This window comes from Malus sylvestris, chromosome 7 (assembly GCF_916048215.2).
Source record: "Malus sylvestris chromosome 7, drMalSylv7.2, whole genome shotgun sequence".
Lineage (NCBI taxonomy): Eukaryota > Viridiplantae > Streptophyta > Magnoliopsida > Rosales > Rosaceae > Malus > Malus sylvestris.
Genome location: NC_062266.1, coordinates 12,073,137 through 12,091,264, shown reverse-complemented (window position 1 = coordinate 12,091,264; position 18,128 = coordinate 12,073,137). Strand labels below are relative to the sequence as shown.

Genomic DNA, 18,128 nt, shown 5'->3' with positions numbered 1-18,128 from the left:
CAGATGGGTTGCCTATCCAGTCCTGAGCACTTTCTATTTCATCATGGAGCTCTGAAATCTCAGGGATTTTTTTGCTATTGAATAAAAAATAAAAAATAAAAGCCGAACCGGGTCAAAACAAAACCGAAAAAAAAATCGAAACGAAAAAAACCAAAAAAAAATTGAACCGAACCGAACTGAAATTTCGGTTCGGTTTTGATTTTGGCAAAAAACCGAACCGTTTTAAACCGAACACAGCCCTAACTAGACGAGCTAAACTATGGTGAAAAATAATAATTATTAGGTATAAGAGCCACTATTAGCTAGGTTTAATTATTCGCCGGGGTAAAATATTTTGTGGTGGTAAATAGAACGGTCAAGTCAAAATGAAGATGGGTTTTGTATCTTACTTCTGTTTTTTTTCCAAACGTTGTCGTTTGCCCTTTTTCTACTTTGGACTCACCATCTTGGCATCTTCTATCCTAACCAAATCCAAGCACGGTAACTCGCATAACCTCATTACATATGAAAACTTTTATTCAAAAACTACCTGACATTATATATTTGAAATACACATAATAATAGTTATAAAAAGTTATTAAAAAAGTTATAAAAGATTCTGGTCCCAACTTGGGACCAGTTATGTATTAGAATTAACTTTATATTGTAATAAGTTATAATTTTTCTTGATTTCATCATAATAAAACACGTCTCTACATAGTTAAAATTGTCAGCGAGTACAAAAATATATAATTGTCAGTGAGTACAAAAATATAGAAAAAATAAAATACTTGATGCCCAAAGAATCCTATTTCAGAAATACAACATTTATTGAAGATAAATAAGTCAATAAATAATATTTTTAAAAAAGGTAATCCATGACATTTTGGAGCAAAAATTCCTTGTTTTCTTTTTTAATCTAACAATTACGGTCAGTGATATTCATTTTCGCTTAGAAGTGAGAGGTCTTAGGTTCGAATATCGTAGATGGCGAATTTGATACCAAATTACAATGCTTATTGTGTGGCTTAGTTGAACTTCCCCTCCCCTATAGTGTAAAAATATCGATGATCACGCAATCTTCTCTTTCCTTTTTCGACGGCTAGCGTTTTTTAATTGATTACCCAATATATTTGTATTATTTTTCCATTTTTAATGTAATATAGTTTTCCATGAAGCTGTTGTCTCCTTAATCACTCAAGTATGATTGGATTTGGTACACGCATAAAGCCATATCACCATACAAATCATCCAAAACCATTTCACCATGCAAATAATCCAAATAATAAGAAGAGAGAAATCATAGCATGATTGTATTTGCACCACTCCCAAATTCATCAAAAAAAAGAAAACGATTTTTTAGTCAAAATGTTCCTTGAGATTGGTATAATTTTTCACTCTGGTCTTTGGAATTTGAAATCAATAGTAGTGGTCCATAAGTTTGTTCACCATAAATCATTTTGGTCATTCCATAAAAGTTCTATTAAATAAGGATCAATTATATTCCTATTTAATAGAGATTTATCACAGAATGATTAAAATAATTGATGATGGACAAACTTAGGAACCAATTCTATCAATTTCAAATCTCAGTGATCAAATTGAGGAGTTTCCCCAACCTAAGGGACCATTTTGATTGAAAAAAAATGATAATGTTAGAGAGTCCAAAATTTTAAACCAAATTATGTGACCAATAAAAAATAAGCACGTTCATCAACACGTGAGTAATAATCCAATCATCAACAACCACATTATTTGGTTTATAAAATTTATTTTACAAATTGGATAATGCTAGAAAAACTAAACGTGTAGACAAAATTTTGTAAACTAAATTACATGAAAGTACGTGATTGGATTATTAATTAAGTGTTGATAAACGTGCTCATTCATATTAGTGACATATCATTTAGTTTGCAAATTTTGTATACAAATTTGGTATCTTTAACATTTACACCTAAAAATTCAGTCTTCTTAGTATTATTTAAAAAAAAAAAAAATATATATATATATATATATATATACATTTATCCAAATACGAAACCCCAACAATGCACGCGCAGGAAAAAGCGTGTGGTCATTTTCAGAGCCAAAGAGACTGACGAGCGAGGATTCTGGCAGTGCGATGCGATGTGAGAGGCGCGAGAAGACGGGGAGAGAGAGAGAGCAAGAGTCGCCATCTGGTCCATCTCTGAAAAAGAAGTGTAGTTTAAAGAAGGAACACGCGCGGGTCCCACTCTCCTCTGCGAGGCCGGCCCCACCCCACACTCTCTCTCTAGCACTCTAGACTCTCTCGCTCCTCAGTCAGCAGCTTACAACTAAAGTGCGCGCAGCCCACCTACAAAAAAGCAAAAGCTGTTTAATTACAATCACCATAATCACATAGATCACAGAGACCAGAGAGAGAGAGAGAGAAACATCTCTAGAGAGAGAAAAGTTAGAGAGAGAGAGATCTCTGGTCTCGCTTTGGCTCCCCGAAATTGCAAAAATAAAGGAGAAAAAGTGAAGGAAGAGAAAAACCTCGGCATTTGAATAATAGCTTAACCCTTGCAATTTTCGTTGTTGTTGGTCACAGGGCCTTCCGGCATCCGCAGGTGTAAATGTTCGACTTCGTTTTGCTCTGGTGCGTTTGCCATTGCGATTCTTCTGCATTTGGAATTTTGAATGTAATTCTGCTCCTCTCTCTGCTCTCACTATCTACGGATTCCACATTCTCTGTCTCCCTTTTTCTTTCCAAAAATATTTGTTTGGTTTATTGGAAATGAAGGTTTGCTGTGTTGAGCTTGTGGGGTTTTTTTTTTTTTTTGGTATAAATTTTGTTGCTTCTATACACTTTGTGTGTAATTTGTGTTTAACTTGATATATGTAAAGGTGTACTTTTGGTGTAATTGTGGTTGAGTGGGAGTGAAGTTAGGAATTTGAGGAGGTGGGGGTTATGGAAAATTTTGGCAATTGGGGTTTCATGATTGAATGGCTTTTTTAATTCACATTCCCAACTTGTCTGCTTTATTCAAATTCAACTTGTATTAGTTTTGTGTTCAAATTTGGGCTAGTTAATATCTTATTTCCGTTTTATTGAATATATAGAAGAAGAAATCAAACACCAGCATCTGGCATTGTAAATGGATCCTTATTTTTTCATTGAATATTCTTTGTATTAGCTCTTTCGTAAAAGAAGTAAAAGAAGTTCGCATGCTTTTCATTGCAATTTCTGATAAAGATGGAATGGAATGGAATGGAAGTATTGTTTTTGGACTGCTTACACATTAAGATCTGACTGTATATGCGAAGAATTCGTGTAAGCTAAATCTAGATTTACTTTGCAGATTATTCGTTCCAAGAATTTTCTATGAGATACGTGGTTATCAGGCATGGAGAGGGTTTCGGAATCAAAGGTGCTTCCTAAAAAGTTTCCCCTGGGAGTTGAGGTGATTTATTCACGTTCGGCCTCAACAAGAGGAGTGGATCACTTGTCAAACGTGCACTCTGGTTTGGCAAGAGAAGATGTTGCTTCTACTAGAGACAGGGGTCAGTTATCCGATGGACCAGGCATGGAGAGGGTTTCGGAATCAAAGGTGCTTCCTAAAACGTTTCCCGTGGGAGTTGAGGTGATTTATTCACGTTCTGCCTCAACAAGAGGAGTGGATCACTTGTCAAACGTGCACTCTGGTTTGGCAAGAGAAGATGTTGCTTCTACTAGAGACAGGGGTCAGTTATCCAATGGACCAGGCATGGAGAGGGTTTCGGAATCAAAGGTGCTTCCTAAAAAGTTTCCCGTGGGAGTTGAGGTGATTTATTCACGTTCAGCCTCAACAAGAGGAGTGGATCACTTGTCAAACGTGCGCTCTGGTTTGGCAAGAGAAGATGTTGCTTCTACTAGAGACAGGGGTCAGTTATCCAATGGGCGCTTAGGCTTGGTGAGAGAAGAAATTGCATTGGCAAGGCAAATGGCTGAGTTGTCAAATGTGCATTCTGTTATGGTAAAAGATGGGAGATTTAATGCACGGGAGTCTCAAGATTCTGACTTGCCTATACCTTTAAGAACAAGGAAAGGAAAGGTCTCTTTGCCAGAAGAGGAAGAACTTTTGTCTGGCTCTCTCACATTCAAGGGAAGTATAGATTCATTTGATGAAGGTGGTCCTAGTTTTTTCGCCGGGGTTAGTCACCCTCCAGAACCTGTTGATATGGATCTAATGAAACCAGTGTATGTACCGATTGGTCAGAATAAGTCCGACGCTGGATGCTTGATGAAGAGCTTATCTATGAAAGGCCCTTTTCTAGAAGATCTTTCCCCATGGGTTCCTGCTAAGAAACCAAGTCCAACTGTTCTTTCCCCTTCTGAAAGCTTGCTTGAAGAACCCAACGACATAGGTGCACTGTCTCCACCATTTGCGGTTCAGCGTGCATCACAGAATACAGATAATTCACTCATTCCTCCAGATTCCGAGGAGAAGGAGTGTGTTTGGGATGCTTCTTTGCCTCCGAGTGGTAATGTAAGTCCACTTAGTAGCATCGGTAGTGCTTGTGTTGTCACTGCTATGAGTATTGCCAATAGCTGCGCTAGTACATATAGGAGTGACGCAATCACTAGTGATGGCATGCTTAGTTTTGAGAGAAATGGTGAAAGTACCAAAGGGAGTGTTAGAGGGGATTCACTTGAGAGTGCAAAAACTAGTGTTAGTCGAGCAAGTGATAGTAGTGGCGTTAGTGATGACAGCAACTGGAGCAACCTTACTGGGAGTGCTAATAAGCCCCATAAAGGAAATGATCCTAGGTGGAAGGCGATTCTTGCTATTCGAGTTCGGGATGGGATTTTGGGTATGAGCCATTTTAGATTACTCAAACGGCTTGGTTGTGGTGATATTGGTAGTGTCTATCTTTCAGAACTAAGTGGAACCCGCTGTTATTTCGCAATGAAAGTAATGGACAAGGCATCCCTTGCAAGCAGGAAGAAGTTGACTAGGGCTCAGACAGAACGGGAGATTTTGCAACTGCTGGACCATCCATTCCTTCCAACTTTATATACACATTTTGAGACCGACAGGTTCTGCTGTTTGGTCATGGAATATTGTCCAGGTGGTGATCTGCACACTCTGAGGCAAAGACAACCTGGAAAACACTTCTCTGAGTATGCTGCGAGGTATGGCTTTAATTTTTGATGCATTTTTTTTATACTTTACTGTTCCTTATTTTCATCAAGAAGGTAGCCTCCTATCTATATCATTGTTAATATTTCTTTTTTTTTTGTGGAGATCTCTATCTTTTTGTGTTTATGATGTTGCCTCTTTTGGAGTTTTCCAACATGGAAATTGTTAATTGCAATTGATCTAGTTTTTTCTGGCACAAATGTCTTTTTGTTATGCTTCTTAATGGCTTGTAAATGTTTGTTTAATGGAGATTTAGATTTAGAGATAGTTTCATATCTTTGATGGTTATCATGCTTTTAACAGTGCTTTTCTGTATTTTGCATGAAATCATCAATCTCCATTCTCACCGACAGTAAATAAGAAATGAAAAATAGTAAACTTCTATACCACAGAGTTGCGACATGGTGGGGGTTATTGGAACTCTAGGACATCTTGTCCACTGTCTTTTACTTGTCTCTCTTGTTACTGACATTTTTGTTTCCTATAACTAACAAGGTCATACTCCTCATTTACTTCGTGTTTGAATCCAAATACTGTGTAAAAGTTAACAAATTTTCTACTATAAAATATAATTGACTAAAAGGCTGAATAACATATTGAAATCATTGTAGGTTTGGCTGTTTATGCTTGGATTGGAAGCCTTTTTGAATCTAAAGAGTATGTAGAATAATGAATGAAGTATAAACAATTATAACGTAAACAAGAAATGAACACAACATCATTGAACGTATTGCTCTTCATGATTGGCTTGGACCTTTTGTCAATGTATAAGAAAATACCCTATGCCCTCATTGACATGTTTTTGTACAACCTTGATCCATCCAATCTAGAAATACTCGACTCAATGATTTGGAAGTTGGAGCATTCAACCAAACGTTACCTTTTGCCCCCCTTTCCTAGCGGGGACTTTTAAATGCATAGGATCCCCAATATGCGATCGCAAGTCCATATATTTGAAATGCAATCACAAATCAAAATTCTCATTCCATATATGGCCTACAGTTACTTCATCTACCATCTTTAAATGAAACATGGATTACGCAGTTCAATAATACGCAGATTGGATGCAGTATAATTTATCATATTTGAGAATGTTGTTCTGTTTTTATATGTATTATAGATAGTAGACAGGCAGTAATGTACTAGTCTATCTTTGTTCTTGTAGATTCTATGCTGCGGAGGTTCTGTTGGCACTAGAGTATCTACACATGCTTGGAGTTGTCTACAGGGACTTAAAACCTGAAAATGTGCTTGTTCGTGACGATGGCCACATAATGCTCTCTGACTTTGATCTTTCACTGAGATGCTCTGTTTCACCGACCCTGATAAGAACTTCATATGATTCGGATCCCTCCAAACGAGGAGCAGGTGCGTTCTGCGTCCAGCCTGCATGTATCGAGCCGTCATCAGTATGCATTCAGCCTTCTTGTTTTATCCCAAGGTTCTTCCCTCAGAAAAGCAAGAAGAGCCGAAAGCCTCGAGCTGAGCCAGGGTTTGCCACCAATGCACTTCCAGAGCTTGTTGCCGAGCCTACTCAAGCTCGGTCCATGTCTTTTGTTGGAACCCATGAATACCTAGCCCCTGAAATTATTAAGGGAGAAGGCCATGGTAGTGCAGTTGATTGGTGGACGTTTGGTATATTCTTGCATGAATTACTGTATGGCAAAACCCCTTTTAAAGGTTCAGGAAACCGTGCTACACTGTTCAATGTGGTGGGGCAGCAACTTAAATTCCCAGATTCCCCCGCAACTAGTTATGCAAGCCGCGACCTAATTCGGGGTTTGCTGGTGAAAGAGCCACAGCACCGGCTTGGGGTGAAAAGGGGTGCAACTGAGATCAAACAGCATCCCTTCTTCGAAGGTGTAAATTGGGCTCTAATACGATGCAGCACACCACCAGAAGTACCAAGACCGATGGAAACTGAAGTGCCAGTGAAATATAGCGCAGTTGAGCCTGTTGGTGTCGGAAGCAACAGTAAAAGAATGGTTGGGGCAGACGTGAAGTCCGGGGGTCAATATCTAGACTTTGAGTTCTTTTAGTTTGGATCGCAGGGTTATTGTGCTATCTTGTATTCGTACCCATCATTTAAATCCCGAAAGAGTATGCCGCATTCACTGTGTTCTATAGAAAGAAAATCCCTGTTTTAATGGGGAAAACTGTTTAGTAAACTTATACAGCGATAGACTTGAGCTGGTTCGTTGACGGCCCCCTTTCAAAAGTTATCGGAATGCTACCAGTTTTAGTGTTTTGCACAGGGATCTCATTATTTGCTAATACAATTGCTATGTATTGAGACTCTGTCATTCTGTTTCTGTTGCACGTTGTTTTTTCGAGTTGCAGGAAATGCAAGTACAAGTGTTGGAAGGGACAGTCTGTGTTACGTGTTTATATCGCAGTGTAAGTACTATGCACATTATAAGTATACAAGTTCATCTGAACCGGAATTTAATCCGAAAGATGAAACATTGTGACCGATGTTGATTCTTTACTGAATGATTGAGTAGCGATGTTCGGCGCTAACAACTGCGATCAGAAAAGGTCGTTGATTGCGATCGGAAGGCTCGTTGATGTGTGCTTACGTCTGGTTGAATATATTGGTTTAAAGGCGGGTACAGCATTCATTGGAAACAATTCTGTCTCGTTCGACTGTCAAAAATGATGTATTTCATATGTTTTGGGGTATCGCTTTTCTTATTCTAACCAACCCGGGGAAAGGTTTGAACCTAAAATGATCTAATAACAAGCTCACAAGGATCTGAAACCGTCTTCAACTACGCTGTCGATGGCGCAGTCGCACCATTTGCATAGACGGGGTGAAGCACGTGACCTTCCTTTGGCACAATATGCACCCACTTGCGTCCGCTGAGCTTGTGGTGTTCAAACTTAACAGAGCCTTCTTTCAGAGCAAAAAGGGTGTGATCCTTCCCTAAACCAACATAATTTCCAGGATGAAAACGGGTGCCTCTTTGGCGAACTATGATGTTTCCAGGTATCACTCTCTGCAACATAAACAGAATAACAACATTACAGTCATTCCAACCCAAAGAATTAGACAAGCAATAACGAACTGTCCATTATGTTTTTTTACACACAACAGCCTCTCACCTCTCCGCCAAATTTCTTCACTCCAAGAAATTTGGGATTTGAATCTCGACCATTTTTGGTGGATCCAGCGGATTTTTTAGTAGCCCAGCGCCTAAAGGTCAAACTCAATCCTTCTGCCGTGAGATCTAAGATTAGTCACATCAAGCAAAACATCAGGACTTAGAAGCAGAAACACAACATAATCATGCTACATTCTAGCACAACTCATTCAGTGATACTGAACTCGTACCAGAAGCACTGCTGTATACGGGAGCATTCGTAACAATGTTCTTCAGACCCAACCTACTGCATATTGATGTTGCAAAATTCATCGTCTTCTTTTCCGGAAAGATGGGCAAAACCCTGAAAGAAAATCACCACAGAATACTCGAGCTTTGAAACCAAATCATTTCAGTTCACTGACATCAATGAGAACCCTCACCTTATATCTGTTTATACATAAGTTGCATATCGAAGAGTAATTTTTCCAAAAATTGGGTTTGCATACGCTCAAAAAATAACACCACAACAACAACAAAACCTTATCCCACTATGTGGGGTCAGCTATATGAATCCTAGAACGTCATTGCACTCGGTTTTGTGCCATTTCTTCTACGAAATGGACTCAGATCGCCTTAAATTCCAACAAAAATTGGGGAACTATTTCAAGAGTGAAATTGAAACTTCGACAACAGAAACCCAGTTACAAACAGTCAAGAAATGGAGATTCATATAATCTAATTACCACATAAACACCAGTCAGCGATCATGAATTCCCAACAGGAAATAGTTAAATAAATAAAAGAGCAATACCCAGAAACCAAAACATATTAAAATTGAAAAATATCAGAAGAAGATTTAAGGCTTTATTATTTATTAATATTATTGAGTGAGAAGGCAAACCTGATTTTTCTGGAGTGTGGAGCGAAAGCTTCCTCTGGGTGAGCTTGAGACGCCACGAACGATGCGTGAGGGGAGACTGAAGAAGAAATGGTTTAGGGTTTTGGGTTGGGTTAGTTGGGTAATGGGCCAACGAATGCTGAAGGCGATTCACAAGAGGACCGCCCGTAATTATATTTCACACAAAACTAGTAAAAAAAATTTTAAAAAATTTTAAATACACCTTAAATCACCTTTAGCGTATTATTTTTTTTCTTCAACTATCAAAACCCCTCTTACCCTCCATTGTTGAACGAAATACTAACCAATAAAACTACAGACATGTTGACAGAGAAAAATTATTTTTGATTAATGGAACACGAAATCGATATACCTTCTACATGTATTGAGAGAAGGTAATTTTGAAGGTCTAATGGAATCATTTGGTGCCAATCCCCATCAAATTTGTTGGTTCTTTTATGTTATTTGTATTAGAAAGATGGAGACCTAGTTCTTTTCGACAAAAAAAAAAAAAGATGGAGACCTAGTTCTTCAATATATGAATGACAAAATATGTCTGGGAAAACCCACCTTATCATCCCCAAGAAAAAAGTTTAGCGATTAAGAAAGGCAACATTTTCTGCGGCCACCCTTGAGAAAAGGGGTAGCAACTATAGGAATCTATTTCAATTGAATGTCTGACAACTACATGCATGAAATTGAGTTGCATCTGTTCATATAGTATTAAATATCAATGGCTCTCAGATGATTTGAAATCATTCGGCAAACGAAACGTTCAAATGTTTAGATTCAGTCCATGAAAATTAAAAATGAGTTTTATAAGATTGAGAAATGTGGGGTGTATGTAGAAAATATAAGATGTATATTGAGAATGTAGGGTGTGGGGGTATTATGGAGAAGTATGTGGGGTGTATTAAGATAATTTTTAAGTGAAAAAGTAAATGTGGGATGTATTAAGTATGTGAGATTTATTCTACAATTTGCGGGATGTTAATATAATAAGCCTTTTATAACTACCCATATTAAAATAAAAGTAAACATGACCAATTAATTAAACTTGTAAACTCTATGTAACTGAATTCGAGTACATCATTTACTTGGTAGCCTTATGTTACTTCTTAATTCACTTTGCTCCCTCGTTGAGATCTTTAGTCAAATCACACTTTGGGACATTTCTAAACTCAACTTCATTTTTACAAGGTTGGGATTTAATAAAAAAAACTAGGTATCAAACGGGCTCTTAATATCCAGTTTCAGTTTTTAATCGAAGGATTAACATCTAATATTCACCCTTTTAACATGTTAGTGGAATATAACGCAGGTCATATTCTTGATGACCAAAGGTTGAGTTAGTGAGACGGATATTGGAAAGGTTATAGCTTTGCGACCAGAGCTCCTAGGATGCAACATTGTGAAAAAGCTCGAGGTTAGTATGAAATATTTTCGATCACTTGGCATACATCACGGAGTTTTAGGTGAGATGATTGCTGATTTTCCCATGCTGCTGCGGTACAATATAGATGTTCTCCGTCCAAACTACTCCCTCGTTGAGTTTCCAAGGTGAAAGTAGGGCTGGTTCGGTATGGGATACCGAACCAAAATTCTTGTTCCGATTTCTAAACCGAAGTTTACAGGAATCCTAATTTCAAGATCGATCTCAAACTAAATTTTCAGAAATCCCGAAATAGTTTCAGGATTTCGGGACAAATCGGGAATCCTAAAATAATTTATGACTTTTAGGCTATTGGGCTGACATATTGGGCTTTTTCAATATAAAATTTAGCTTTTAGCAAAGTCCAACTGTCCAATATTCTTACAATGCAAACCTTTTGCTCAACTTTTTTTCACAAGAAAAAAACTTTTATAACAACTGAAAGATCTATGAAAGTTGGATATGATATCCGCCAACTAAAAACAAACCTATAGTACTACACCAGAATCCCAGACCTCTCAAAAAGGACTCATTTATTAAACAAAACTTACAGCTGCTAACACATCAATCATTAAGAAGAATAAGAATAATCCCTGAACTGAACTCATTCGAAACCAATGCTTAAAGGGCTGCCTAGTATCTAATTCTATACCATGCTCCATAAACCAACAAACGTATGCGATATTAAGCCAGCAGTATCAGTATCAATGCCTCCAACATGGTGAGTATCAGTATCTGCAAACCCTCCTCTAGATGTCACATGCAAGGTTGACATGCATATTCACACTGAATCGTTACTTAAATGCAGGATTCGAAAAACTGTTGGGAAGATCTCACCGGAGTTGTTGAAGATTTAAATTCCACTCATATCACATTATTCTATTTTTGGTGGTGGTTGGCCAGAGTTTGGCCCCGGTGATGGTCGTCGGAGGAGAATCTCACCGGCGTTGTTGGTTATTGCTTAAGTGGAAAATGTGAAATAAAATTTAAAATTTTAATAGATCCTAATTTGCAGTCGGCTTAGTCAACCGTCTGAATTGGCAACTGATTGAATCTTTACACAGTTTATAACCAAGAACTGCTGTTGGTCAATATGAAAGTAACTAGTAGTCCATGGTCTAGTGATATTCTTCTACACATGTAAGTCGGAGGTTTTATGTTCAACTCCTGCAATGGCAATTTCGACACTTAAATTACTGACGAAACATTATGAGGCTTAGCCCAATATTGTTGTATCAAAAAGAAAAATAATAATAAAAGTAATGGAGAAGAGATGACCAATGCCATATTAGGTTTGAGAAGAAATTCATTTATTTATTTATTTATTTGAGGAAATATAATGCTACATACTAGTCCATTTTTTGTTTTTATTTTAGTCAGTGTATGTGATATGATAGTAGCAACTAGAGGCTCAAGGTTGCATATAGTTACCATAATCCTCAAGACGGTGTCGTACTACCAGACTAATAGCTAGTTAGTTTAGAACTCAAAAAAAGGTAAATGCGAATTTCTCGGTTAATGATGTAGAAAGGTAAACAAAAGAAGCAAAGCACGAATATTTATTTGTATGCCGAAAACTGCAAAGAAGCTCAGCTCAGCTCGAATAGAAAGGTTAACAACAATCTTAAGCACTTCCCTGTACATAGATACTTTTCCTTCCTCCAAAACAAAAGGATTTGCAAACCACAAAATTCCACATATTTACATGTTGTAAACCCCCCAAAAGAATACTACCAACAATATGAGCACCCTGACAAAAAATTCCCAGCTCTGATAAACTCCGACTTAATTACCGCAAAACCACGGGCACCAAAACTACGTTTTCCGTCTATTTGATGGCGTAGGAACGTGTACAAACCGACTCAAGTGCCTCCGTGAATAGGCCAGCAAAGCTGGTCAGTGCCTGAAATACTCCTGGCAAGCCTGTTTGAAGATTGTTTAGAGTCATGGCTCTTGTCACCTCCACCGCCTTTGTATGCCTCATCATCTCATCTTCAACCCGCCTCTGGCAGGTTGTAAGTTCAGATTTCTTCTCAGCAAGAGGATCTCGCGCATCCAAAACCTGCCCATTTTCAGGCCCCGAGTCAGGAAGCCCAATACCAACCATGGAGTAGGAGTGGTAGAATTTCTTTTCAATGTTTCGGAGAGAAGAAGCCTTTTTCTCAAGCTCCTTTGACGCAGTTTCAGTGCGTTTTTTGATCTTGAGCTCTTCACTCTGTTTCACAGAGATTACGTGGACAACATTGATAAAGCTATTGATAGCCTCAGAAGCTACTGTGTCAGGGACGCGCTCAAGTGCAAGCTTCCACTCATCACAGAAGGAATATACATCAGAAGATTCATTGTGCACATTGAAAGTCATGTCGTTGTTTACAGGAAGAAGGGTGAGCTTGAACCAACCATGAACAGACCGGATAAAGTCCCGTTTGAACTTTATTAAACGGCAGAAACTGGAGTGCCAGGCAGAGACAGCTGATTCAAGGTCACGTGTTGCCTGCCGATGTAGTTCCGAAGTTGAGTCACCCTTCGCTGATCGGTTCACAAGTCCCCTGACCTGTTGTACAATGTCGTTCTGGACTTCATGGTACTGGTGCATTGATCTCCACATGTACATGAACCTGCATTCGGTATATCACGCATATATATAGACATTTCAAATTCAAATCACCGTTCAGATAAACCCTACTCATATGATAAGTGGATCTACAGATTATTCGATAAAGCAGGGCCATCAGAAGAATTTAACTATTGTTCTACAGTTCCATGTATATGACGGAATATAATACGCTAATCCGATTTTTTGATCAATATTATTACTGGAAACAAAAATCTATACAAGTCTGAGCAGTAGCAGAGAAGATAACACACAAGTCTTACCTACCCTCCATCTCATTCACTCCTTTCGGACAAAGTATGTCCACCTCAAGCAAGAAAGGTAAATTGGTGTAGGACCTTTTGGTAATTTATGTTGGTAATTATTATCTTCAAAATTGATCCCACAAACATGATGATTATTCAACTGTCACTTCTCATAACGATGAGAAATGCTCTATTGCAACCAAATCATAGCCCCAGTGGCACTTGACACGTGTTCAAAAAGTGAACCGCATGTCCGGTAAGAGCTTGCCACACGGTGAATTGGTGATGAGAGAGTATCGCTTCTCAATAATGACACCGATTTATAAGCAATAAGAATTTGAAAACTTAACGATGTTAGTGACCTTGTTAGCTAATCAGATCGGGAAGTGGATCCAGAAACAGACAATGGTGGGACATGTCATAGTTAAAGTCCAATCCACCAAACCCTCCATCTACAATAACTGTTACCAAAAGGGTTTACAGACAAGAGGAAAAGTAGCCACCGGAGAAGAAATTTTGGGGCCACTGCCTAGTTTTAAGAGGTGGCCAGAGACCGGATTAGATTGGATTGGACAATCCAGGACAACATGGAACATGTGGTTCCAGAGGGGGAAAGAAGCAAGTGGCACAGCAGAGGAGTCGCTCATAACACACCTCCAGCTACCAAGTTAAAAGGCCTTGCATTTTTCACATGTGCTAAATTTAACTTCACCAACAGAAATTTATAACGAACAGAAAAGTACCCCAAATATATTTTTCCACAAGAAAAAAAGATTTTTCTTATTCATTTAATCAAAAAAAAGATTTTTCTTATTCATTTAATCAAAAAACAAAAAAAAGAAAAAAAAAAGATGAGACTTACCCGTGGCACAGTTCAACAAGTTGAGGCACGAGATCGGAGTCTCTAAGATCAATGATGGCGGTGGAGGTGGTAGAGACGGCCTGAGATGTGACAATGATTAGTGATTGCAGCCTCTTTATCGACGCCTTGGTCTTGTCTACTTTGGTTTCGTCCTCCCCCTTGTACTCTTGATGTTGCAGTGCGGACAGCTTCTTCTCGTGCTCAATCTTGACACCTTCTCTGGCCTGATATTCAATAACAATAAGTTGCCTGCATCAGCACTTTCCAATTTGAAACCACATGGCTTCCACATAAATACAACAATAGAAACTTATTTCCCAATAAAGCCAACTTTAGGCACATGACCGTCAAGCCAATCATCTCTGCAACTCCGATTTTGGCACTCAACTCTGGAATGTACTACGTTTCCACAGTATTACAACTACGGCAAGATTCCGTTATATTTGAAATAAAATGCATGAATTATCGAAACCATTCAAGTGTACCAAAAAGAAAAAGTAAATCCATACGAACTAAAGTTTAACCAATGTCGAAAAGAGAACAACAAAAAATGCATAAATTTTCCCGTGCAAGGCCTTGTTTAATAAAAAAGGAAAGGTAGAAAGTGGATTCGGAGCAAAAACGAAAACCAATTTATAAACGATGAGGAATGTAGTAGATATATATTATACACAAACATCGAAAGCGCTTCCTAAGAATATGAAGCCACATTTGTTAAGGTGTCAACATTTGCCGACCAAAAATATCAGAGGAGTCTAGCTAGTAGCCCTACAAATACAGATTACACTTTACAGGACAAATGCGGGGTTGTCCATATTATTTTTACAGGCTGTCAAGGGCATATCATCAGTCATTTTCACCAGCATTTTAAAGGAAAAGCTACTATTGGGGGGAAAAACAACCGTCCAAAATCCAAATCATGAAAAGATGCATCGGAAAAAGGCCTGAACTTTGTGCCCAAGCACCGACCATGGGCATTTTCGTCAATGCAGGTTTTTTTAGACGTTATACTAAAACGACCTGGCTTTCTCTGCCCTTCCCTTTCCCATATACTCTCATCCCCTCCCTCTTATTTGTGCGGTCACAATTAAATCACGTTAATATTTTATATTATTATTATTTTTTGTCTTATTACTTTTATAAAAAAAATCAATATAAAATATTAACATGACTTAACTATGACCACACCACACAAAATAAAAAATAAAAGGTGATAGAAAGTGAATGAGAAATGGGAGGTAAGAGAAGCCGGGTCCATAATAAAAACTGTGGTGGGTCAGAGCATCAATCCAGCAGTACAACCCACTGTCACTGATGGCTACCCACCCTTTAGTCTTAAGATTAAACCCAACCAGATTTGCTTAATTACTCTAAATTAATCTTAATTAACCAACAAAAATTACAATTGGGTAAAAAAATTGAGTAAAAGTTAATGAATACCTTGACTTCCTCATAGAGCTTCTTCTCCCAGGCCAAGAGCCGTTCGAAGGTGGAGCAGAGGCTCTTTGAACCGCCGGGCTCGCTGTTGAGCGAGCCAGCATCCAGGCGGTACTTGACCGCCAGCGGCGGTTTTGAACTCCAAGTAGAGCTCAAACTGCTCAGCACACTACTGGAGTGGTACACTGTCTCTGCAAGAAATAATTGGAACGAAATCAGTGTTAATTCCAATTGAATCCGAAATTTAATGCCCCTTAAAATTTAAAAATTTCCATGAAATTTGAATAAATCGTTTGCGTTTTGATCACATTCCCAAAGATTCGATTTATTTTCCCACACATTTTCCCGGGAACCAAACACCCCCAATTCAAAGTTAAAAGGAGGACATACTCTTTAGCTGTCGGAAGCTCCGGTCGAGCTGGGCCCGGCTGGTCTCGAGCATCTCGGAAACTTGGTCGCCGGCGGTTGCGGCCCTGTCGAAATTCTCCTTAATCGCCTCCACAATCTCCTTCAAATCCTTGTGCCTCACCACCATCTTCATATTGGAGATCTCACTGCTCCGGTAAGTGCTCCCGCCCTCCGACCCCTCCGACCTCTCCGACTTGCTCGTGCTTGGTGCATACCGCGGCATCGCCTGAGCCACCGGAACCCGGCCCGAACCGGCCACCGACTCGGCCCGTACCGATTCCGGCTCGAAAGTCGACCGGGTACCCATCTCGGATCTCGACTCCCTCTCGTCGTCCCCTTCGTCAGAGGAGCTCGTCGTGCTGTAGTGGTCGTGGTCGTCCCACTCACTGCACTGCACCTCCTCCCTCTCCGATTGAGCGTATTTCTCGGAATGGGCGTACTTCTGCGACGGCGCGTACTTCTCCGACTGAGCGTATTTCTCGGAATGGGCGTACTTCTGCGACGGCGCGTACTTCTCCGACTGAGCGTACTCGTGCCTATTTTGATGATGGGCATTCTGGGCTTTTGGGTTTCGATGGTTGAGGAAGAAATCGTACTCCGATCTTTCGGTTTCGGTCTCGAGCGGCTCCGGCTCTATCGCCTCCGTCTCTGAATCGTTCTCGTCGGAATGTTCCGGGTCGACGTGGTGGGGCGATTTTTGGTGCTGATGGGATTGCGTTTGGCTCTTTTGGCGTTGCTCGAAGAACTCAGAGTCCGGCGGCGATGGAGGGTAGAAATTTTCCCAGTTCCACATGGAGGAGGCCTGCGACGGCGTCCTTGAGTAGTTCGACTCCGCCTGGAAAGCCGACGGAAACCCAAAAGGGTTGCTGAAATTCGACTTCTGACTTCCAGGGGAAGAAGGAAGACTCGATTCCGACAGTATGTGAGGAAGCTTCGGCGGCGGCTGGCGGCGGCGGCGATGTTGGCGAGAGGAGTGGGCGGAGGAGGAGGAAAGGATGTGGGGGAGGTTGGAGCTGTTGATGGTGGGAGAGAGAGGCGGAGGAGGTGGTGGCGGGTGGAGGGAGGAGGGAGCAGGGGAGGGGGCACGTGGAGGGATGTGGTTGGTGGTGGGAGGGGGGACTTGGTGGAGGAAGACGGCAGGGGTTTGGTGGGAGATAGAGAGAGGCTCGAAGGCGGCGAAGGAGACGAGGGCAGAGCCGGTAAGACGGAGGGAACGGCAGTAGTCGGCGTGGGCAGCGGCCAAGTGGTGGCGAGCGTAGACGGCGTCTTTCATGAGGCGGCGCCGCTCCTTGCACCGCCTCACAGTGTCCTCGTTGTCCAATTTCGACGCCGTACACCCCATAAAGCTAAGAATAATAGTAATAATAATTTAATAAATATTTAGAGAAGAAAATCAAACCAAAGCGGGAGTGATGAAGCCTGGTTCGAGCTGAGAGGAAGGGGGATGACAAGTTATAGGCTTTGAACTGTTGCCTGTTGGGGTAGTTTTCTTTTTCTTTTTCTTATTATTTTTTATTTAACACATTACTTTTTTATTTGTTTACTTTTCTATGGAAAGAGTAAAGTGGGTATTTTCTTAATTCTATTTTTACAAAACAAAAAGTATTGTTTTTGTTCTTTTATTGCAAAAGAGTAAAATGTATTGAAAAGGGTTGGGAAATAAATCTAACCAAAAAATGTTTCTGTGTCGGACTTATTTGGAGTTTGTTTTATCTTTTATTTATGTTTATACCCCGCCCCGCATGTCTAGGTTCAATTTTTAGTGCTGGTGAATCATAAGATAGAGGTTAAAGGAGATTGAAATGTCTTTGTGAGTCTTCCCGACCCTCGGAAGGGTGTACTATTGTGGCAAAGCCACCAACTAGTCCCCTTTTTGAAGAAAAGAACAAAAGAGTAAGTGATATAAGTAATGTAACGTTGTAACGTTAACTAGGTTGGAAGATAACTAATGACAAATATTATTTGGTAACTTTATTGTAAATGTTGTTAAACTGTAAATTTGAATCATTTTGTTTATGTAAAT

General features: G+C 39.7%; 3 protein-coding genes across 6 annotated transcripts; 1 reads left to right on the top strand and 2 right to left on the bottom strand.

The window, feature by feature from the left end:
* Positions 1-2,344: 2,344 nt before the first annotated feature.
* On the top strand, positions 2,345-7,493 carry LOC126628537 (serine/threonine-protein kinase D6PK-like). 3 transcript variants are annotated; one of them, XM_050298263.1, is made up of 4 exons: positions 2,345-2,642; positions 3,303-3,584; positions 3,765-5,116; positions 6,289-7,493. In XM_050298263.1, the coding sequence occupies exons 2-4, from the start codon at positions 3,348-3,350 to the stop codon at positions 7,160-7,162; spliced, it is 2,463 nt and encodes an 820-aa protein (XP_050154220.1). In that variant the 5' UTR covers positions 2,345-2,642; positions 3,303-3,347; the 3' UTR covers positions 7,163-7,493. The 3 variants fall into 3 exon arrangements, with proteins under 3 accessions (XP_050154220.1, XP_050154219.1, XP_050154218.1); XM_050298262.1 differs by having other exon boundaries at positions 2,345-2,599; positions 3,303-5,116; XM_050298261.1 differs by having other exon boundaries at positions 3,303-5,116.
* A 200-nt stretch (positions 7,494-7,693) lies between these two features.
* LOC126628539 (uncharacterized) lies at positions 7,694-9,280 on the bottom strand. The gene is made up of 4 exons (XM_050298267.1): positions 9,111-9,280; positions 8,458-8,570; positions 8,229-8,353; positions 7,694-8,122 (listed from the first exon to the last, which is right to left on the bottom strand). The coding sequence occupies exons 2-4, from the start codon at positions 8,537-8,539 to the stop codon at positions 7,895-7,897; spliced, it is 435 nt and encodes a 144-aa protein (XP_050154224.1). The 5' UTR covers positions 8,540-8,570; positions 9,111-9,280; the 3' UTR covers positions 7,694-7,894.
* Positions 9,281-12,071: 2,791 nt separating this feature from the next.
* LOC126628538 (nitrate regulatory gene2 protein-like) lies at positions 12,072-17,554 on the bottom strand. Of its 2 annotated transcripts, XM_050298266.1 has the most exons (5): positions 16,564-17,554; positions 16,088-16,509; positions 15,701-15,888; positions 14,261-14,484; positions 12,072-13,157 (listed from the first exon to the last, which is right to left on the bottom strand). In XM_050298266.1, exons 1-5 carry the CDS (start codon positions 17,445-17,447, stop codon positions 12,368-12,370), a joined length of 2,508 nt encoding a protein of 835 aa, XP_050154223.1. In that variant the 5' UTR covers positions 17,448-17,554; the 3' UTR covers positions 12,072-12,367. The 2 variants fall into 2 exon arrangements, with proteins under 2 accessions (XP_050154223.1, XP_050154222.1); XM_050298265.1 differs by having other exon boundaries at positions 16,088-17,554.
* Between the last annotated feature and the right edge of the window lie 574 nt (positions 17,555-18,128).